This window comes from Leucoraja erinacea, chromosome 2 (assembly GCF_028641065.1).
Source record: "Leucoraja erinacea ecotype New England chromosome 2, Leri_hhj_1, whole genome shotgun sequence".
Classification (NCBI taxonomy): Eukaryota; Metazoa; Chordata; class Chondrichthyes; order Rajiformes; family Rajidae; genus Leucoraja; species Leucoraja erinaceus.
The window spans coordinates 134,419,906-134,442,909 of NC_073378.1; the positions used below are offsets into that span (position 1 = coordinate 134,419,906).

The 23,004-nt window shown below is 50.3% G+C and overlaps 1 protein-coding gene across 1 annotated transcript; it reads right to left on the reverse strand.

Annotated features, from left to right (window-relative positions):
• Positions 1-1,597: 1,597 nt before the first annotated feature.
• LOC129705546 (leucine-rich repeat-containing protein 24-like) lies at positions 1,598-21,544 on the reverse strand. Its single transcript, XM_055649121.1, has 5 exons — positions 21,383-21,544; positions 13,774-13,941; positions 12,320-12,598; positions 9,712-9,880; positions 1,598-3,424 (listed from the first exon to the last, which is right to left on the reverse strand). The coding sequence occupies exons 2-5, from the start codon at positions 13,921-13,923 to the stop codon at positions 2,334-2,336; spliced, it is 1,689 nt and encodes a 562-aa protein (XP_055505096.1). The 5' UTR covers positions 13,924-13,941; positions 21,383-21,544; the 3' UTR covers positions 1,598-2,333.
• Positions 21,545-23,004: the final 1,460 nt, after the last annotated feature.

Sequence of the window (23,004 nt, forward strand, 5' to 3'; positions counted from 1 at the left end):
TTTGCCAAAAGGCACCTAAACAAGATTCTCTGGTCTGATGAAACCAAGATTGAACTGTTTGGCCTGAATGCCAAACGTCACGTCTGGAGGAAACCAGACACCGCTCATCACCTGGTCAATACCATACCTACGGTGAAGCATGGTGGTGGCAGCATCATGCTGTGGGGATGTTTTTCACTGGCAGGAACTGTGCGACTAGTCAGGATCGAGGGAAAGATGAACGGAGCAAAGTACAGAGAGATCCTTGATGAAAACCTGCTCCAGAGCGTTCTGGACCTCAGACTGGGGCGGAGGTTCACCTTCCAACAGGACAACGACCCTAAGCACACAGCCAAGACAACGCAGGAGTGGCTTTGTGACAAGTCTGTGAATGTCCTTGAGTGGCCCGGCCAGAGCCTGGACTTGAACCCGATCGAACATCTCTGGAGGGACCTGAAAATAGCTGTGCATCAACGCTCCCCATCCAACCTGAGAGAGTTTGAGAGGAACTACAGAGAAGAATGGGAGAAATTACCCAAATACAGGTGTGCCAAGCTTGTAGCGTCATACCCAAGAAGACTTGAGGCTGTAATCGCTGCCAAAGGTGCCTCAACAAAGAAGGGTCTGAATACTTATGTAAATGTGATATTTCATCTATTTATTTTTAATTACTTTGCAAAAATTACTAAACCTGTTTTTGCTTTTTTATTATGGGGAATTGTGTGTAGATTGATGATTAAACAAAAAAAGGAATTTAATCCATTTTAGAATAAGGCTGTGACGTAACACCATGTGGAAAAAGTGAAGGGGTCTGAATACTTTCTGAATGCACCGTATGCCCTCTGGTTTTAGACTCCCTTACCCTGGGGATAAAACTGTGGCTGCTCACTTTATCTGTGCTCCTCATGATTTAATAAACTATAAAGTCACCCCTCAGCCTCCTACACTCCTGGGAATAAAGACTCAGCCTCTCCATAAAACCATAAGACGTAGGAACAGAATTAGGCCATTCGGCCCATCAAGTCTACTCCACCATTCGCTCATGGCTGATCGATCTTTCCCTCTCAACCCCATCCTCCTGCATTCTCTCCATTAGCTTTGTCGCCCTTACTAATCAAGAACCTACTGCTTTAGTCACTACACCTAATGAGTTGGCTTCCCCGTGGCAATGAATTCCACATTCATGGTCTGTGGCAATGAATTCCACAAATTCACCACCCTCTGGCTAAAGAAATTTCTCCTTATCTCCATTCCAAGGGTACGTCCTTTAATTCGGAGGCTGTGCCCTCGGATTCTGGATGGATTTCTCCCATCAATGGAAACATCTTATCCACATACACTCAGTCTTGGGCCTTTCATTATCCGGTAGGTTTCAATATGACCCCCCTTAATCCTTTTAACATCCATATAACTCTCCAGGCCTCGAAACATCCTTGTAAATCAATATTTCTCGCCCTTTCCAGTTTAACGACATCCTTCCTATAGAAAGGTGGACCAAAACTGTGCACAGTTCTGCAGAAAAGGCATTTTCAATGGTACACAAAAAAGCTGGAGAAACTCAGCGGGTGCAGCAGCATCTATGGAGCGAAGGAAATAGGCAACGTTTCGGGCCGAAACGTTGCCTATTTCCTTCGCTCCATAGATGCTGCTGCACCCGCTGAGTTTCTCCAGCTTTTTTGTGTACCTTCGATTCTCCAGCATCTGCAGTTCCTTCTTAAACAAGGCATTTTCAATGTCTTGTCCAGCAGTAAACGTGACATCCCAACTCCTGAGCTCAGTATCGATAACAAACGCCTGCTCACCACAGATAGGTACAAAAAGCTGGAGTAACTCAGCTGGGTCAGACAGCATCTCTGGAGAAAAGGAATAGGTGACGTTTCGGGTTGAGACCCTTCTTGACCACCCTGTACACCTGTGTCACTGCTTTCATGGAACCATGTTCCAACATCCGCCAGGTCTCTCTGTTCTACAACACTTCACCATGGACTGTGGACGTGCTGCCCTGGTTTGTTTTACATGGCATTTATCCAGATTAAACCCCAGTTCGTGCCCGGCTGTTGGAAAGGCAGTATTGGGAAACGAGTGAATATTTTGCCCCCCTCCTTCACTCCCAGCCCTTGAAGGAGGTGCAGGTCACTGTATAGCCGTGGATCAGCAGGATCCCACGGGCCGCGACCAGGCCTTGGGCACGTTGCCGGTGAAAGGCGTCGATGTTGGGCGGGCTGCCCTGCTCCTCACACCGTCCAACAGGGGGCGAGAGGGGGCCTCGGCACGGCACTGGGAGGGAGACTCACCACGGGTGGTGGATCGATTCCCGGTGGAGGCAAAGGAAAATCTATTCCCGAGGCCGCCGCTCAGCAGTGGATTTCATACTCGATCTCCTCCTTAAACATCGTGGACGGGTTCTCGAATATGCTGGCCTGTTCCGGCCACAGGGCCTGGGCTGGGATTTGGGCCTGGGCTTGAGGACTGTTTTGGGCCTGGACATTTGCCTGAGGGGCCTGGGCATGGGTTTGGGCCTGGACTTTGGCCTGAGATGGGGATTGGATTTGGTCTTGAGCCAGAGCCTGGGCCTGTGTTTGGGCCCGGGCTTGAGCCTGGGCCTGGGCCTGGGCAGTCTGCATGTCCTGATCCTGCGGGTCGCCCATCCCCAGCAGCCTGCCTCCCTGGGCCGTGTCCTTGTATGTGTGGAAGTCCCTCCTGCTTCGGTCGATGACGAACATCTCTCGGCCATCGCTGTCCCGGTACTCCTCCAGCTGGGCGAAGGTGCTGGGCCCGTCCGAGTAGTCGTTGAGGTAGAGTCCACAGGCCGGGGCCTCCTCGTGGCCCAGGGCATTGCCCCAGGGGCCCCCGCGACGCCGTATGACAGCCAGCAGCAGCAGCAGAGCGGCCAGGCCTAGCAGGGCGATGCCGGCCGCCACGCCCATCTGTGCCGCCGGGCCCAGCCCCCCGAACTCGGCCCCCTCGTACAGCGGCTCCCGGCCTGGGCGCGGCAGCAGGCCCGAGGTGTTGAGCAGCAGAGTGAAGGTGGCGGCGGCCCTGCCCCCAGCGTTGCGAGCCTCACACACGTAGGCCCCGGCCTGGGCTGCCGACACGTTGGGCAGCGTCAGGGGCAGCAGCAGTGGGCCCGTCCCCTCAAGTTCCACCAGGCCCGGCTCCCAGGCCTGGCCCAGCCTCCTCCAGCTCACCGCCGGCACGGGGTACCCCGAGGCCCTGCAGGCCACTCGTACCGCCTCCCCCGCCCGTGCCGAGGCCCCCATACGGTCCAGGCTCACCGCCGGAGGGATGCAGATCAGGCTGGAGGCCGGGACCTCCGGCAGGCTCTGGCCAGACAGACGGGGCGGCTCGGAGCACGGTATAGCCCTGCCCAGCAGCAGCCGGCGGCCCTCCTTCACCATCCAGGACCGCAGCCAGTGGAGCCCGCAGTCACACCGCCACCGATTCCCTGCAGAGGGGAGAGCGATAGACAGGGTTAGACAGGTGTCACATTTAGAAACATAGAGCTACAGATGATAATTACAAGGTTCCTAACACTAAACGTCACCTATCCACGTTCTCCACAGATGCTGCCTGACTCGCTGAGTTCCTCCAGTACTTTGTGTTCTTTTTAACTCTGTTGCTGTCAGCTGCACCAAGGTACAGTGAACAGGTTTGTTTTGCAGGCTATCCACAGATCTGCACAGCTGGTAGAGCTGGCCACCTCACAGCGCCAGAGAATCGGCTACCATCCCGACATCGGCTGTTGCCTGTGTGTGTAGAATTTCCACATTTCTCCCTCTGACCGCGTGGGTTTCCTCTGGGTGCTCCGGTTTCCTCCCACATCCCAAAGATGTGCAGATTTGTGGGCTCATTGGCCCTCTGTAAATTACCCCTAATATGTGGGGAGCGGGTGAGAAAGTAGCATAACATTGTGAATGGGTGATCGATGGTCGGCATGGACTCGGTGGGCCAATGGACCTGTTTCCGTGCTATAACGCTACACTAAAACTAAGATCTGGTATACCATACATAGATACAATCAAGTTAAACTCAAGGGCAACAGGTAGAGCAAAGGGGAAGATACAGAGTGCAGAATATAGTTCTCAGCATTGTAGCGCATCAGTTCCACAGACAAAGTCCAATGTCCGCAATGGGTTAGAGGTGAATTGGACAGTGCCCTAGCTTATGGAAGGGCCGTTCAGAAGCCTGATAACAGAGGGGAAGAAGCTGTTCCTGAGTCTGGTGGTGCGCTCTTTCAAGCTTCTGTACCTTTTGCTGGATGGGAGCAGGGAGAAGAAGGAATGACCAGGGTGGGACAAGTCTTTGATTGTGTAAGAAAGAACTGCAGATAGAAACATAGAAACATAGAAATTAGGTGCAGGAATAGGCCATTCGGCCCTTCGAGCCTGCACCGCCATTCAATATGATCATGGCTGATCATCCAACTCAGTATCCCGTACCTGCCTTCTCTCCATACCCCCTGATCCCCTTAGCCACAAGGGCCACATCTAACTCCCTCTTAAATATAGCCAATGAACTGGCCTCAACTACCCTCTGTGGCAGAGAGTTCCAGAGATTCACCACTCTCTGTGTGAAAAAAAAGTTCTTCTCATCTCGGTTTTAAAGGATTTCCCCCTTATCCTTAAACTGTGACCCCTTTGTGGACTTCCTGGACTTCGCTAACATCTTCCTGCATCTAGCCTGTCCAATCCCTTAAGAATTTTGTAAGTTTCTATAAGATCCCCTCTCAATCTCCTAAATTCTAGAGAGTATAAACCAAGTCTATCCAGTCTTTCTTCATAAGACAGTCCTGACATCCCAGGAATCAGTCTGGTGAACCGTCTCTGCACTCCCTCTATGGCAAGAATGTCTTTCCTCAGATTAGGAGACCAAAACTGTACGCAATACTCACCAAGACCCTGTACAACTGCAGTAGAACCTCCCTGCTCCTATACTCGATTCCTTTTGCAATGAAAGCTAACATACCATTCGCTTTCTTTACTGCCTGCTGCACCTGCATGCCTACCTTCAATGACTGGTGTACCATGACACCCAGGTCTCGCTGCATCTCCCCCTTTCCCAATCGGCCACCATTTAGATAATATTTAGATGCTGGTTTAAATCGAAGGTAGACGCAAAATGCTGGAGTAAGTCAGCAGGTGAGGCAGCATCTCTGGAGAGAAGGAATGGGCGACGTTTTGGGTCGAGACCCTTCTTCAGACTTATGGGTCTCGACCCGAAATGTCGCCCATTCCTTCTCTCCAGAGATGCTGCCAGTGTCGCTGAGTTACTCCAGCATTTTGTGTCTAAGTCTTGGATTGTGTTGGCTATTCTGCCGAGGCAGCGTGAAGTGTGGATGGAGTCAATGGTGGAGTCAATGTGTGGTCTGTGTGATCGACTGGCCGACCCTTGCAAAAGGAAGAAGGATCTCAACACGAAACGTCACCCATTCCTTATCTCCACAGATGCTGCCTGTCCTGCTGAGTTACTCCAGCTTTTTATGTCTATCTTTGGTTTAAACCGGCATCTGCAGTTCCTTCCTACACACTCTCTCCATTTTCTTTGCGGTCTTGGGCAGAGCTGTTCCCAAACCAGGCTGTGATGCAACCCGACAGTACGCTTTCTCTCTCGTTTCCCTTTCCCGTGACTTTCAGTCTGAAGAAGGGCTTTCGACCCGAAACATCACCCATTCCTTCTTTCCAGAGATGCTGCCGCCTGTCCCACTGAGCTACTCCAGCATTTTGTGTCTATCTTCAGTACGCTTTCTATGATGCACTTGTAGAAGTTTGTATGAGTCCATGGTCTCCTCAGGAAGTAGAGGCATCGGCGTCGGCTTCTTGGCTGTCAGATCCACGTGGTTGGTCCACGACAGATCAATAGTTTAGTCTGAAGAAGGGTCTCGACCTGAAACGTCACCTATTGCCTTCGCTCCATAGATGCTGCCGCACCCGCTGAATTTCTCCAGCAGTTTTGTCTACAATAGTTTAGTTTAGTTAAGTTTACTTAAGAGATACAGCACAGACACAGGCCCTTCAGCCCTCCGGATCCTCGCTTACCAGCGATCCCTGCACATTAACACCATCCTACACCCACTAGGGACAATTATTTTTACATTTACCAAGCCAATTAGCCTACATGCCTGCACGAGTTTGGAGTGTGGGAGGAAACCGAAGATCTTGGAGAAAATCCACGCAGGTCACGTGGAGAACGTACAAACTCCGTACAGACAGCACCCGTAGTCAGGATGGAACCCAGGTCTCCGGCTCTGCGCTCGCCGTAAGGCAGCAACTCTGCCGCTGTGCCACCGTGACTAATATTAGTAATATTTACGTCAAGGAACTTCAGTCATTCAACATCTTCCTCGATTTCTCCCAGACATGTAGAGACTTTCTTCTACAGATCCGCCATCAGGTCCCTCAACGATTATCGGCCAGTGGCGCTGACACCGGTGGTGATGAAGTGCTTCGAACGTCTGGTACTGGGACACTTGAAGAACAGCATCCCCCCCTCCTTAGACCACCACCAATTTGCCTATAGGGCAAACAGGTCGACGGAGGACGCAATGTCACTGGCCCTCCACTTCACCCTGACACACCTTGACCAGCGGGACAGTTATGTGCGGATGCTATTCATAGATTATAGCTCCACCTTTAACACCATCCCCCCCCATAAACTAGTCACCAAGCTGGACCACCTGGGCCTCAACACACACCTGAGCAGCTGGGTCCTGGACTTTCTCACCGGCCGACCACAGACTGTGCGCATGGGGAGGCAGGTCTCCTCCAGCATCACCCTGAACATCGGTGCACCACAGGGCTGTGTGTTGAGCCCCTTCCTCTTATCTTTCTACACTCTCGACCGCAAACCCACCCACGAGGCCAACACCATATTAAAGTTTGCAGATGACACCATCGTGGTAGGCAGGATTACGTGTAACAACGAGGCCGCCTACAGGACAGAGGTAGAGAACCTGGCGAGCTGGAGCCGTGAGAACAACCTGATCCTCAACGCAGCAAAAAACAAAGGAGATGATCCTGGACTTCAGGAGGAGACCGAAGACCTTCGTCCATCTGCCCATCACCATTAACGGCGAGACAGTGGAGGCTGTGCAGAACATCAGGTACCTCGGGGTCAACAACGTACCTCGGTGACTGTCAATCACCACCCCCCCCGGACACTTATTATTATTTATTCAAATCGTTTGCTATGTCGCTCTTCCAGGGAGATGCTAAATGCATTTTGTTGTCTCTGTACTGTACACTGACAATGACAATTAAAATTGAATCTGAATCTGAATCTGAACATCAGCCACGACCTGACCTGGACCGTCAACATCACGGCGACGGCCAAGAAAGGACTTTAAAGGCTTCACTTCCTGAGGTGCTTGAAGAGGGCACGTCTCCCACAACAGCTGCTGGTGAGCTTCTACAGGTCAGCCATCGAGTCAGTTCTCACATACTACATCACAGTATGGTACTCTGGCTGCACCGCAGAGAACAGGAAAGCTCTCCAACGCGTCATTAAGACTGCTGAGAGGATGACTGGCACCCAGCTCCCCAGACTGGAGGACATCTACCGGACCCGCTGCATCCGGAGGGTCAAGGGTACCATTAGAGACAGCACACACCCTGGACACTGCCCCTCACCCCCCTGCCCTCAGGAAGACGATACAGGACACTGAACACCCGCACGACAAGACTAAAAAACAGCTTCTACCATAGAGCTGTGACACTACTGAACTCTATCCCCCTCCCACACTGATTCCCCCCCGTCTCTCACACACCCGCCCATACTCCTATATGTTTATAGTCTAATTTTTTTAATAGTTCTTTTTTAAACGTATTTTATCCTCATATTCCTGTGCAGCTGGAGGACTGCTCCAACAAAATGTTGTTGTCTTGTACAATGACAATAAAGATTATTATAATAATTATTATTATTATAAAATCATTCATCCAGGTTGCATGACAGCTTGGGTCTGGGAACAGCTCTGCCCAAGACCACAATAAATTGCAGAGAGTTGTGGATGTAGCCCAGTCCATCACACAGCCCAGACTCCCCACCATTGACTCCACCACTCTACAGTTCACGTTGCCAACATAATCGAGGACCGGTCATTTTCTCTTCCCGCCTGCAGGGTATCCAGCCCACACAAATATGATTTTCTTGTCTGCTTCTACCTACCATCCTACCGGCCTTGCTCTCCCAATTCCATCCCTACATCAGTTTCCCATCACACCTGCTCACGTGGTCACCGGGGACACTTAGTTTAGTTCAGAGATACAGCACGGAAACAGGCCCTTCGGCCCACGTTGACCTTCGATCACCCGTTCGCACTAGTTCTATGTTATCCCACTTTCTCATCCACTCCCGACACACTAGGGGGCAATTTACAGAGGGCCAATTAACCTGCAAACCTGCACGTCTTTGGGATGTGGGAGGAAACCGGAGCACCCGGAGGGGAACCACACAGTCACAGGTAGAACGTGCAAACTCCACACAGACAGCACCTAAGGTCAGGGTGAAATTGGTTCTATGGCGCTGTGAGTCAGCGGCTCTACCAGCTGCTCCACTGTGCCGCTCTAACTCCTGACTGTCTACCCAGTGTATACCTCTTATCATTTTATATACTTCTATCAGCAGGAGCATAGGAGCAGGGAGCAGGGAGGTTGTACTGCAGTTGTACAGGGTCTTGGTGAGACCACACCTGGAGTATTGCATACAGTTTGGGTCTCCTAATCCGAGGAAAGTCATTCTTGCCATAGAGGGAGTGCAGAGAAGGTTCACCAGACTGATTCCTGGGATGTCAGGACTTTCATACGAAGAAAGACTGGATAGACTCGGCTTGTACTCGCTAGAATTTAGAAGATTGAGAGGGGATCTTATAGAAAATTACAAAATTCTTAAGGGGTTGGACAGGCTAGATGCAGGAAGATTGTTCCCGATGTTGGGGAAGTCCAGAACAAGGGGTCACAGTTTAAGGATATGGGGGAAGTCTCTTAGGACCGAGATGAGAAAAAAAAAATCACATAGAGAGTGGTGAATCTCTGGAATTCTTTGCCAAAGAAAGTAGTTGAGCAGTTCATTGGCTATATTTAAGAGGGAGTTAGATGTGGCCCTTGTGGCTAAGGGGATCAGAGGGTATGGAGAGAAGGCAGGTACGGGATACTGAGTTGGATGATCAGCCATGATCATATTGAATGGCGGTGCAGGCTCGAAGGGCCGAATGTCCTACTCCTGCACCTATTTTCTATGTTTCTATGTTACTATGAATATTTTATCAAATTTTAAGTAACACTTGCTTTCCCTCTCTCTCCATTTCTCCCCCACACGTTGTACCAGCTTCCTGGTTGTGTTGTTGATTTCCATTGTCCACAACTTGTGTTCACCTAACAAACAGCTAACAACGGCCTGTTACCTTTATCTTCGTTACTTCTTTGCATATCTTTCATTCATTTATTCTTTATATCTCCCTATATCACCGACTCTTGTTTCCCTTTCCTCTGACTCTGACTCTGAAGAAGGGTCTCGACCCGAAAAGTCACCCATTCCTTTTCTCCAGAGATGCTGCCCTGTCCCGCTGAGTTACTCCAGCATTTTGTGTCTCTGCTGGAAACATTCCACACTCCACACAGACAGCAGCCGGGGACGGGGTCGAACCCGGGACTCTGGCGCCGTGAGAGGGCGGCTCTACCCGCTTGCGCCACCGTGCCGCCCATTCCCTCCCCTCCCCGTGCGTGGCCTTGTCCTCACCAATGAGCCGCAGCTCCTGCAGGCTGGTGAGGGGTTGCAGCGAGGCCTGGTGAAGCGTGCGGAGCCAGTTGTTGCTCAGGTCCAGCAAGGCCAGCGAAGAGAGCCCCACAAACGCCTCCTCGTCCAGCGACTGCAGGCTGTTCTCCTGCAGATGCAGCTCCTGCAGTCTCTGAAACACAACAACAGCATCTCATTTTTCACTTGGGCAGCTTACAACCCAGTGGTATGAATCTTGATTTCTCAAACTTCAAGTAAACCCTGCATCCCCTCTCTCCCCATCCCTCTCTCACCAGAGCTTCAAAGTCGTCTTGTTGAGTCTCATTGTCAGTAACTCGTTCTCACCCAGTAAACAGCTTATTATCGTTACTTTTTTGCATATCTTTCATTCATTTGTTCTATATCTCTCCCTATCACCGTCTATGTCTCTCGTTTCTCTTTCCCCTGACTATCAGTATGAATAAGGGTCTCGACTCTTATTCCAGACTCCGGAATTCTCTGCCTCAGAGGGCAGTGGAGGCCGGTTCTCTGGATGCTTTCAAGAGAGAGCTAGTTAGGGCTCTTAAAAATAGCGTAGTCAGGGGATATGGGGAGAAGGCAGGAACGGCGTACTGATTTGGGATGATCAGCCATGATCACATAGGCCAAATGGCCTACTCCTGTACCTATTGTCTATTGACTCGAAACGTCACCTATTCCTTCTCATCAGACATGCTGCCTGTCCCGCTGAGTTACTCCAGCTTTTTGTGTCTATCTTAGAATGAATTACACTTTATTGTCACAGGTACCTAACTACAGGGAAATGCTTTGTTTTGCATACAACCCAGTCAAATCATACAGCAGATCTCCCGGGACGTAGGTTCGATCCCGACTACGGGTGCTGTTTGGACAGAGCTTCTAGGTAACCTGGGTGGGTTTTCTCCTGTGCGTAGGGTGGTGTTTATGTACTGGTCCGTGCGGACTCGGTGGGCAGAAGGGCCTGTTTCCGCGCTGTATTTCTAAACTAAACTAAACATGGTTACAATCGAGCCGTCCACAGTGTACAGTTGTCGGAGTAGAGGTTTAAAGGAGTGGAGTGAATGTAATGCGTCATTGTGGATCCGCTTCTGGGACCAAGGCAAGGCAAGTTTGTTTGTATAGCACCATTCCTGCAAACAGCAATTCAAGGTGCTTTACAGGAAAGAAAAAATAAAATAGTTAATAATTAAAAATTGCAAAATAAGCAATATGATAAATGTATGAATAATGAAACAATGTCAATGAAACAATAAAACGATTTTAAAGAGCACATAAAAGGGGTTAAAATTAGACGGTTAAGATTACCTGCATGTCGGGTTATGGACAGGCTATAGTAAACAACAGTGTTTTTAGGCCTGATTTAAATGCGCTTACAGTCTGTGCACACCTCAGGTGTTCAGGGACCTTGTTCCACAGGTGTGGAGCATAAAAACCGAATGCTGCTTCAGCGTTTTTAGTTCTGACCCTGGGAACACAGAGTAAACCTGTCCTGAAGACCTGAGGAGTCTAGTTTAGGCGCCTCATGTACAACAAGTAGGTCAGAGATGTATTTTGGACCTGGACCATTCAGTGCCTTGTAGGTCAGTAACAGAATTTTAAAATCTATCCTCTTACACCCAGGGAGCCAGTGCAAAGATTTAAGGACAGGTGTAATGTGGTCCATTTTCTTGGTGTTGCAGCATGCATAGAGTCCGCCACCTAGCTTGGGTGCCATCCTGGCTTCTACACATCCTGTACTTAGCCGGGGATTGTACGATTATGTGACAATAATCTTACTGAACTGTTTACGGAAAAAGACATTCACTGCACCTTGGTACATGTGATAATAAATAATAATTGAACCACAATGTGCATGCCAAACATTATGCCAAAACCATCTGTTATCATCATCGCATAACCTATATTCCTCCATTCCCTGCATATCTACTGTATGTGCCTGTAGCTCAGTGGGCCCAAGAGCCTCAGCTATAGGGAGAGGTCAGGCAGGCTAGGGGCGATATTATAGAGATGAAAAAGATCATGACAGGAATACAGTGGATAGGGTGAATGCACAGATTCTTTCACCCAGATTAGGGGAGTCAAGAAACACTGCACATTGGTTTAAGGTGTGGGCAGAAAGAGTTAATAGGAATCTGAAGGGGAACTTTTCCACACAGAGGGTGGTGGGTAGATGGAACGAGTTGCCAGAGGCGGTAGTTGAGGCAGGTACTATAACAACATTTAAAAGACACTTGGACATAACATGTGTAGGAACTCCCCCCCACCTCCACTCCCCCCCCCCCTCCTCCCCCCCACTCCCCCCCACATCCCCACACCCACATCCCCCCCCCACATTCCCCCCCACACTCCCCCCCCCACCCCATTGCAGATGCTGGTTTAAATTGAAGAATCCCCCCCACACACATCATTCCCCCCTCCCCGACCCCCACTCCACTCTCTCCTCATCACACCACCCACCACTTCCCCCCACGCCCATCCCCCCCCCCCCCCCCCCCCCACACACCTCTCTCCCCCCTCACTCTCCTCCTCACACACCCCACTCCCCCCCCACTCCCCCTCTCCCCCCCCCCCCCCCCATTCTCCCCCCGTCCACCTGTAGCTCGTGGAAGGTGTGTCCCACCAGGTGGGAGATGTGATTAGCAGCCAGGTAGAGGATGCGCAGGTGTGTGAGCCCCTGGAAGGTGTCGGGATGCAGCTGCTGGATGTGGTTGCCGTTGAGAGCCAACTCCAGCAGGGAGCGCTGCCGAGCCAGCGCCCCGGCCTCAATGGTCTCCAGGCTGTTGTTCTGGATGTAGAGGTTCTGCAGGTTGGAGAGATGGGAGAAATCCTTCCGACTGATACGGGTGATATTATTGTCTTGCAGGAATATCGTCTGAAGGGATCCAAGCACAGAAATATTTATTTTAATAAATTGCAGAAAATTGTGGACGCAGCCTAGAACATCACGCAAACCTCCCTTCCATCGACTCCATCTACACTTCACGCTGCCTCGGCAAGGCCAGCAGCATAATCATGGACCAGTCTCATCCCGGTCACTGTCTCTTCTCCCCTCTCCCATCAGGCAAGAGGCACATATGTGCGAAAATGTACACCTACAGATTCAGGGACAGTTTCTTCCCAGTTGTTATCAGGCAACTGAATCATCCTCTCACCAACTAGAAAGTGGTCCTGAGCTACCATCTACCCCATTGGAGACCCGGACTACCTTTAATTGGACTTTATCTCGTACTAAATGTTATTCCCTTTATCCTGTATCTACACACTGTGAACGGCTCGATTGTAATCATGTATTGTCCTTCCGCTGACTGGATAGCACGCAACAAAAAGGCTTTTCACTGTACCTGGGTACAAGTGACAATAAACTAAACTAAACTAGATGCAGGTGCTCAGACCTAGGGGGCTGGTGGGACCTCATCTCACCACCTCTTTCTCAGAAGCAAGGTTAGGCTCTGGCGCACTGCTACAATGGAGTCATAGTCATGCAGCAATCAATGAAACAGGCCCTTTGGCCCATATTGACACTAGTCCCACCTGCCCGCATTTGGCCCATATCACTTTAAACCTTTCCAGTCCATGTCCCTGTCCAAATGAAGTTCCAGTACAGGTCCACCACCGATTCTCCAGCAACTGGTGGTCCAGCACCTCCTTGACACTGGCCAAAATTACCAGAGCGCACTTGAAAGCCCACCAGAGGTCCCCCCTGAAATTGTGGCACCTAGGTCGGGTGAGGAGGCCGATTCTACCTCATACATACAATACAATACAATTTATTTGTCGTTTGGACCCCGTTGAGGTCCAAACGAAATGTCGTTTCTGCAGTCATACATACAAAACGAAAAAGACCCAAGACACAACACAATTTACACAAACATCCTTCACAGCGCATCCGCTCCTCGCAGTGAAGGAAGGCAAAAAAAAAACATATCTCTCCCCAGATATCATCAGGACTAGGGCGGTGATCGTCCCTGCGGCCAGGACTCTAGAACTCTGGCCCCACCACCAGTACTCTCACTGGACACTGCCATACGGCACGACTGGCGATCATACCTGGGTGAAGGTGGGAATGTTGTTCGGGACGGCGGTCAAGCCCAGAGATCCACATTCCACCGTTGTACTGTAACACCGGCATCCCGCCATGCAGCCCCAGGACCTCAGCCCCTGGACACTGAGTATTGCAAGCGTGGCGATGAGATCCATCGAGCCCGACCCGAGCACCTGGACGGAAAGCAAACCAGTGAGCGGCTACCTCCCTGCAGACAGCGGTAGAGTTGGTGCCTTACAGCGCCACAGACCCGGATTAATTCCTAACTACGGGTGCAGTCTGTATGGAGTTTGTACGTTCTCCCCGTGATCTGCATGAATTTTCTCTAGATGATTCAGTTTTCTCCCACACTCCAAAGACGTACAGGTTTGTAGGCTAATTGCCTTGGAATAATTGTAAATTGTCCCTCGTGGGTGTAGGATAGTTAATGCCCCTGTCCCACTTAGGAAACCTGAACGGAAACCTCTGGAGACTTTGCGCCCCACCCAAGGTTTCCGTGCGGTTCCCGGAGGTTGCAGGTGGTTGCTGGAGGTTGCAGGTGGTGGAAGCGGGTAGGGAGACTGACAAAAACCTCCGGGAACCGCACGGAAACCTTGGGTAGGGCGCAAAGTCTCCAGAGGTTTCCGTTCAGGTTTCCTAAGTGGGACAGGGGCATTAGTGTGCGGGGATCGCTGGTTGGCACGGACTCGTGGGCCAAAAGGCCTGTTTTCGTGCTGTATCGCAAAGTAAACAGAAGGAACTGCACACACTGGAACACAAAGTGCTGAAAGAACTCAGTAGGTCTGGCCGCATCTCTGGAAATGTTCAGAGGCATATGAGGCAAACACGGGCAAATGGGACAACATCAGATTGGGCGTCTTGGTCAGCATGGATGAGTTGGGCTGAAGGGCCTGTTTCCGTGAGTCAAGTGGAATTTCAGGATGACATAGAGCATCGATACGAGCCCTTCGGCCCAACTTGTCCATGGCGACTGAGATGCCCCAACCCACCAAGAGTGAACAAAGATTTGTTTGCCACAATATTACAGTCAGAATCTTTTCCCAGGGAAGTCAAGGACTTGAGGGCATAGCTTTGAAGTGAGATGAACCAGGGGCGGAAATCGCTATCAAAACATGGGGGGGACACAATTTGGGGCACGGCTTCTTGGTGGCCGCGCACACACACACAGGCACGAGGCTTCGTCCGTGGGCCCTGTGGACGGTAACATCGGGAGCTGACCTGGTCGGTGACCGACTCCGAACTCCAGCAACAGCAGCTTCGCCCGTCCCGAATTGTCAGCCATGATCACATTGAATGGCGGTGCTGGCTCAAAGGGCCGAATGGCCTACTCCTGCACCTATTGTCTATTGAATCATGGGGCTTGAATCGGCCGGTTGGCGGGGCCTTTCATCATCCGGCACGGCTTAAAATCGGCCGGCGGGGGTTTCAACATCGGGAGCCTCGAGCACCTCGATGCAGCAGTTTGATTTTAAGTCGCACCGGGCGATGAAAGGCCCCACGAACTGACTGATTCAGCCCTTAGAAAGCGTCTGATACCCGTTTGAATCTTTCAAAAGCTACAATGTGCTAAATAACACAAACAAATAAAACGGAAGCAAATAAAGGCAAATAGAAGAACCAACCTTGGAGGGGGGAGAGAGAAAGAGAGATGGGTAGAAAATACTAAATAACGTGAGTGACCATGAATGAGGGACTTACCTGCAAGTCAGGCGAATCTCAAAATCCGGAATACAAAACATGGGCGGGATTGTCCCCCACCTCTCAAAACATGGGGGGGGGGGGGAAACGTGTCCCCCTCGGGAATTCCGCCCATGAGGGGAACAAAAATTAATGGTGATGAGCTGGACGTGTTTATTTACACCAAGGGTGGTGAGTGTTTAGAACACGCCACCCAGGGTGGTGTTGAAGGCATATACGTTTGTGGCATTTAAGAGGCTTTTATGTCGGCACATGGATATGGAAGGGTTGATAGGATATGGATTACGTGCAGGCAGTGGAGATTAAATTATGAGAGGCATAGATAGTGTAGATGCCCAGATGGTCTTTCTCGCAGAGTGGAAACGTCAAAGACTAGAGGGCAGAGCTTTACGGAGAGAGGGGCAAAGTTTAAATGTACAGGGCAGGTTTATTTTTACACAGATATGGGTGGGTGCTACGAGTGTGCTGCCAGGGGTGGTGGAGGCAGATATGATAATGGGGTTTATGGTTTTGGATTGGCACATGGATGTGCAGGGAGTGGCAGGATATGGATCACGTGCAGATTAGTTTATGAGGCAGACAGTCAGAACCTCTTTCCCCCAGGGTGTAAATCGAACAGTACAGCACAAAAGCAGACGCTTCGGCCCACAATGTCTGTGCCGAACATGTCAAAGACTAGAGGGCATTAGCTTTAAGGTGGAAAGAGCAAAGTTTAAAGGATTCACATAGGCCAAGTTTTGTTTTACACAGAGGGTGGTGAGTAGAGTCGCCAACGTTCTCACTCCCAAATAAGGGACGAAAGGTCAAAATACGGGACAAGTTCCCGACGGCAATTAATTGACCGACTGGGCCGTGTCTGGGTGAACGATGAGTTGTCCCGGGTGCTGGACTACACACAAAGCCCAGCCGGCGGGCCAGCTGAGGAGTTTTGGCCCGGGCCGCGCAACGTCACGTACAAAGTCCGGCGCCCCATCCAACTCATGACCCGATGATCGGCCGTGAGAAGGAGGGGGGTGGTGGTGTCGGCGGTAAGCGAAGATACGAAGGTCGGACAGCTGGCCCGGGCTGCCGACCGACGGGGCCACGGGCGAGGCGCCGCTGCTGCTGCTGCTGCTGCTGCTGCTGCACTCCATGGGCTGCACTATGTCAGGACGGGTGAGGCGGGGCCGGACGCGACAGTCCCCTCGACCCGAGTAGTAGCGGTCAAATACGGGACAAGGCCCACATGGGACAAACCAATTGAACCCAATATACGGGATGTCTCGGCTAATACGGGACAGTTGGCGACCCTAGTTCTGTGTGGCCTGGGTTCAGTGGCCTGTTGTGTCTGAGCTCATTCGTCATGGAACCTGTGCCTGTGAGAAAGCCTGGAACATCAGGAGTTGACAGCGTGGATTAGTTCTGCTCCACTGTGATCAGACAATGAGCCTGTGTCACTGCACCGGGAGCAAGCAGAGAGCACAGACTGTGACAAGAGGTCTGGCCTCAAAAAGGTTGGCAAGGCCACCACATGTCTATATTTTCATTCAAAACACAATTTTTTTGTGCGGAATTTCAGGATCTGAGTGTCGCAGGCAAGGCCAACGTTGATTACCAGTCCCCAAATGCCCTCATCAGCCACCTTCTTAACCACGTTTAAAAGACAAAAAATAAAACACACAAAGTGTTGGAGTAACTCGTGTTCAAGAAGGAACTGCAGATGCTGGAAAATCGAAGGTACACAAAATTGCTGGAGAAACTCAGCGGGTGCAGCAGCATCTATGGAGTGAAGGAAATAGGCGACGTTTCGGGCCGAAACCCTTCTTCAGATTGATGAGTAACTCAGCGGGTCAGGAAGCATCTCTGGAGAACATGGATAGGTGACATTTCAGGTTGGGACATATCTTCCTACAGCTACATGGAATGGATGGAAGAGGGTCTCAACCTGAAACATTGAAAGAAGGATCCCGAGCTGAAACGTCAACTATCCATGTCCTCCACAGATGCTGCCTGACCCACTGAGTCACTCCAATACTTTGTGTCTTTTTTTAATGAAAGTCAGCACCTGGACTCGGTGGGCCAAAGGGCTTGTTTCTATGCGGTATCTTTGCATCTATTTATTCCCTCCATCAGCAGCCAGAATGAATGGTCTGTGCATCATCTACAAAGCACTTTACACAAACTGACCCCTGTCCTGCACTTGAAACATTCCCACTATTTGAACACAGTACTCTCTCTCTCTCTCTCTCTCTCTCTCTCTCGACAAGGATAAACAAAGTATTTCACTGTATCTCGATACACATGGCAATGAGGTGACAGGGCGGAATGGTGTCACAGTGCCAGAGACCCCAGTTCGATCCTTTCTACGGGCGCTGTCTGCACGGAGTTTGCACGTTCTCCCTGTGACCTGACCGTGGGTTTTCTCCGGGAACTCCAGTTTCCTCCCACACTCCAAAGACGGACAGGTTTGTAGATTAATTGGCTTGTTAAAATTGTATATCGTCCCTAGTGTGTGTAGGATAGTGTTAGTGTGCGGGGATCGCTGGTCAGCGCGGACTCGGTGGGCCTAAATGCCTGTTTCCATGCTGTATATCTAAATTAAGCTGAACTAATGGATCAACTGTAATAGCAATCCATACATCCTGTATATTGAATATTCCCATGTGTTGCACAAGGACAGTTTCATGTACTGTCACTAATCCCCCATGCAGGGAATATTTCCACACCCTCACAGTGCCATGTCCTGTATAGGTGGGGACTTGTTTCCCTGGAGCGCAGGAGGCTGAGGGGTGACATGATAAATCGTGAGGAGCATCGAGAAGGTGAATGGTCACAGTCTTTTTTCCCAGGGTGGGGGAGTCTACAACTAGTGGCCATGGGTTTAAGATGAGAGGGGAGAGTTCTAACAGGAACCTGAGGGGTGACTTTTGGTGGGTATACGGAACGAGCTGCCAGCAGAAGTGGTGGAGGCAGGTACAACAATGACATTTAAAATGACAGGTACTGTGCATGGATCGGAGAGGTTTAGAGGGATATGGGCCAGGCACGGGCAAATGGGAGTAGCTTAGATATACATCTTTGTCAGCTTGGATAAATTGGGGCAAAGAGCCTGTTTTTGTGCTGTGTGACTCTTATATCCCACTATCTGAACATGTGTCCTCCACCTGAGATATCCCCACTTTCCACAGATTGTGCCTGGGATATTCCCAATAGACTTTGGAGATAACGGGCGGAAACAAGCCTTTTGGCCCACCGAGTCCACGCTGACCAGCGATCACCCCGTACACTAACATTTTCATGCACACGAATAATTTACAATTTTTACAGAAGCCAATTAACCTACAAACCTGGACGTCTTTGGGAGGAAACTGGAGCACCCAGCGAAAACTCACGCGGTCACAGGGAGAACATACCCCGTACAGACCGCACCCATTGTCAGGATTGAACCCAGTCTCTGGTGCTGTGAAGCAGCAACTCTACTGCTGTGCCACTGTGCTATATGGCACCTGAACATTATGCAGAATTGCTTCAAGTCTGGTCTCCCCATTACAGGAAAGGATGTGGAGGTTTTGGCGAGGGTGCAGAGAAGTTTTACCATGCTGAAGGTAGTCATAAGTAACTCAGCAGGTCAGGCAGTGTCTCTGTGGATAAGGAGTAGGTGATGCTAGGGGTTAAAACCCTTCTTCAGGCTGCTTCACACCAGAATTCCGCCTTGACCAGAGGTTTTCAGCCATATGGAGAGGTTGTATAGACCTCGATTTTTTTTCCCTGTAACGTTGGAGGGTGAGGGGTGACCTGATAGAGGTTATTAAATTCTGAGGCATAGATAGGGTAGACAGTCAGAACCTCTTTCCCAGGGTGGAAATGTCCCACGTTGGAGGGCATAGGTTTAAGGTGAGAGGGGGAAAGTTTAATGGACAAATTCCTGGGATGTGAGGACTGTCTTATGAAGAAAGACTGGATAGACTTGGTTTATACTCTCTAGAATTTAGAAGATTGAGAGGGGATCTTATAGAAACTTACAAAATTCTTAAGGGGTTGGACAGGCTAGATGCAGGAAGATTGTTCCCGATGTTGGGGAAGTCCAGGACAAGGGGTCATAGCTTAAGGATAAGGGGGAAATCCTTTAAAACCGAGATGAGGAGAACTTTTTTCACACAGAGAGTGGTGAATCTCTGGAACTCTCTGCCGCAGAGGGTAGTTGAGGCCAGTTCATTGGCTATATTTAAGAGGGAGTTAGATGTTGCCCTTGTGGCTAAGGGGATCAGAGGGTATGGAGAGAAGGCAGGTACGGGATACTGAGTTGGATGATCAGCCATGATCATATTGAATGGCGGTGCAGGCTCGAAGGGCCGAATGGCCTACTCCTGCACCTAATTTCTATGTTTCTAAATATTTTTACACAGAGAGTGGTGAGGGCCTGGAATGCATTGCCTGCGGTGGTGGTGGAGGCAGATATTATAGTGGTGTTTAATACGCTTTTGGATAGGTATGTGGAAATGCGGGGAATAGAGGAATATGGATGACGTGCAGGCAGATGAGATGGGTTTAACTTGGCATCATGTTCGGCACAAACATTGTGGGCTGAAGGGCCCGTTTCTGTGCTGCGTGTACTGTTGTATGTAGAAACAAAAAAACAACAAGATAGATACAAAGTGCTGGATTAACTCAGCGGGCCAGGCAGCATCTCTGGAGAAAAAGGATGGGTGTGGTTTCAGTTCGGGACCCTTCTTCAGACGAAGGGTGGTCCTCTTCTGACCAGAAACCAGCTGATGGTGACCAGAAAAACAGACACCCATACTTTTTCTCCAGAGATGCTGCCTGGCCAGCTGAGTTCCTCCAGCACGTTGTGTCTATCTGCCCTGTTCTGTGTTCTACTCGCATTCCCTGCACATGGATTCTTCCCAAAACGATGCAAATAAAACATTGGTAGACACAAAAATGCTGGAGTAACTCAGCGGGACAGGCAGCATCTCTGGAGAGACGGAATGGGTGACGTTTCGAGTCGAGACCTTTCTTCTTCTTCAGTCTTAAGAAGGGTCTCGACACGAAACGTCGCCCATTCCTTCTCCCCAGAGATACTGCCCGAAATATATTTGATGCTGCCTGCCCCGCTGGGTTACTCCAGCATTTTGTGTCTACCTTCGATTGAAACCAGCATCTGCAGTTCTTTCCTACACGTAAATAAAACACACTCCCGCCCTCTGCAGGCGGGATATTCCCCGGCGTCGGGTACAAGGAACCAAAGATCTTGATCTTTGCAAGGAACATTCATTCTCGTGTTCTCAGTCTCTGCAAACACATTCCCATGGGATCTCCCGAACACCTTGAAATGTTCCCGCGCTCAGTGCAGGGAACATTATTCCCACAGCCCTTAAACCAAGAACTGACACGGACCGACTTGCAACCCCAGCTCGTGTTGTGTAACCACTGACAATATCCCGGCCACAACAGGAGAGGGATCAGCTCCACTCGCGGTGATCATGGTGTCCCCAGCCTGCGTGGTTGCCTTAGTTGGACGCGTCGTGCATTTTAATGCGGCGGCGGGCGGGCTGCAACTGACAAGCCGCGGGGGTTTTTGTGTGGCTGGAAGAGGCTGGGGGTGCTGCAGTTCACCTGTCACCGAGTCTCCTGGCTAAAGATACTAGAGGATCCTTGCTCCTGGCTGCGCACCGTCCCGCCGTTGAGATTGATACAAAAATGATACAATATGACAAAGGATACAAAGTCGCTGCACAACAGCTGCAGAATACATTAAATACACACACACACACACACACACACACACACACACACACACACACACACACACACACACACACACACAGACACACACACACACAGACACACACACACACACACACACACACACACACACACACACACAGACACACACACACACACACAGACACACACAGACACACACAGTGTCCTCACCTGAACAGCCAGCCGCGATTCCTCCAAGAAGCCACTGGTCTTCCCAACGACTGCAGGCAACAGTCACACAGGCAACAGTCACAGGCTCCTCTAGTATCTTTGGTCGCAGGGAACAGGCGGATTGCAGTCTCTGGCCTCTATCTCTCCGCTCCCACTCTTCCCAGCCATGTCCCCCTGTCTCTCCTCTCCCTCTCTCCCTCTCCCCCTTTCATCCCCTCCCTCCCCTCATCTGCAACCTCCAACCCATCGCCTTTCACACCGCCCGGCCTGCCTCTCCCCGCGATTGGGCGGAGGCTGCTCGCATCGCCTTCATCGCTGGCCAACCGCACACTCCCGGGGTGACATCAGCCCAGACAGAGGTGGGCAGGAAGATACCTTCTCCCACTGTTGCAAGGGCTTCAGGATGAGAACCACAGCCTCCAAGCAACCGTGGGGCAGCTCAGGCGGAGAAGCAGTCTTTAACTATTTATTTATCTTGTAGACTAGTCAGAATCTTCTCCCCAGGGATGGACATATCAAATATTAAGGGGGCATAGCTTTAAGGTAAGAGGGGCAGAGTTTAAAGGAGACGTGAGGGCCACTTTTTTTTTTAACACAGAGGGAGGTGAATGCCTGGACCATGCTGCCAGGGGTGGTGAGGGTGGCAGACATACGATAGTGGTGTTTAACACACTTTTGGATAGGGACCTGGATATGCAGGGAATGGAGTGATATGGATTACATGCAGGTAGATATGAGTTGATCTTGGCCTCATGTTTGGCATAGGCATTGTGGGCAGAAGGGCCTGTTCCTGTGTTGTACTATGTAGGAAGGAACTGCAGATGCTGGTTTAAACCGAAGGTAGACACCAAATGTTGGAGTATCTCAGTGGGACAGGCCGAGTGACTCCAGAGATTCGCCTCCAGAGATGCTGCTTGTCCCACTGAGTTACTCCAGCATTTCACAATCACAATAATACTTTATTAGCCAAGTATGTTTTGCAACATATGAAGAATTTCATTTGCCAAGTCAGTCATACAAATAAAAAGCAACGGAACACACAAAATACATTTAAACATAAACATCCACCACAGTGACTCCTCCACATTCCTCACTGTGATGGAAGTTCCCCCTCCCTCCCCCTCCCCCACATAAAACAAACCGGAGGGAGAACATTTACAGACTTTTAAAACACACTAAAAATTTAAGAAAAAACGAAAAAATCGTTTTTAATTTTTTTTTAATTTTTAATTGTTTTTATCAAAAAATGTATTAAATTAATAAAAAATAAATATTGTCACTACAATAAAACAAACCAGAACCCAATACTACAATACAAACAAATATCCATAATAAAGCACTATACAACTATGATACAATCCTTATTGAGGATACATTCAACACCCTGCGGAGCCCAGCAGTCCCGGAACTCCCTCAGGGTGCCCGTAGACAGGGCGTATTCCCTTTCTAATCCCACCCGGGCACGGACATACCCCGGAAAAGGGGCAGGCAGCTGGCTCGGGTAAAGCCCTCCACCGTCTGGCGCTGTGACTCGCGGATGGCCAGCTTGGCCAGGCCCAGGAACAACCCAACAGACAGACTGTTGGCGGGGCTGCCAATCGTGCAGCGCCCCTGTGTCTACA

What these genes read in the sequence shown, in the direction of transcription:
- LOC129705546 (XM_055649121.1), bottom strand. Translation starts at nt 13,923, where the DNA reads ATGGATCTCATCGCCACGCTTGCAATACTCAGTGTCCAGGGGCTGAGG. An exon ending in ACATTCCCACCTTCACCCAG is followed by an intron (nt 12,599 to 13,773) that starts GTATGATCGCCA and finishes GGATCCCTTCAG; the next exon opens with ACGATATTCCTGCAAGACAA. An exon ending in ACACCTTCCACGAGCTACAG is followed by an intron (nt 9,881 to 12,319) that starts GTGGACGGGGGG and finishes GTTGTGTTTCAG; the next exon opens with AGACTGCAGGAGCTGCATCT.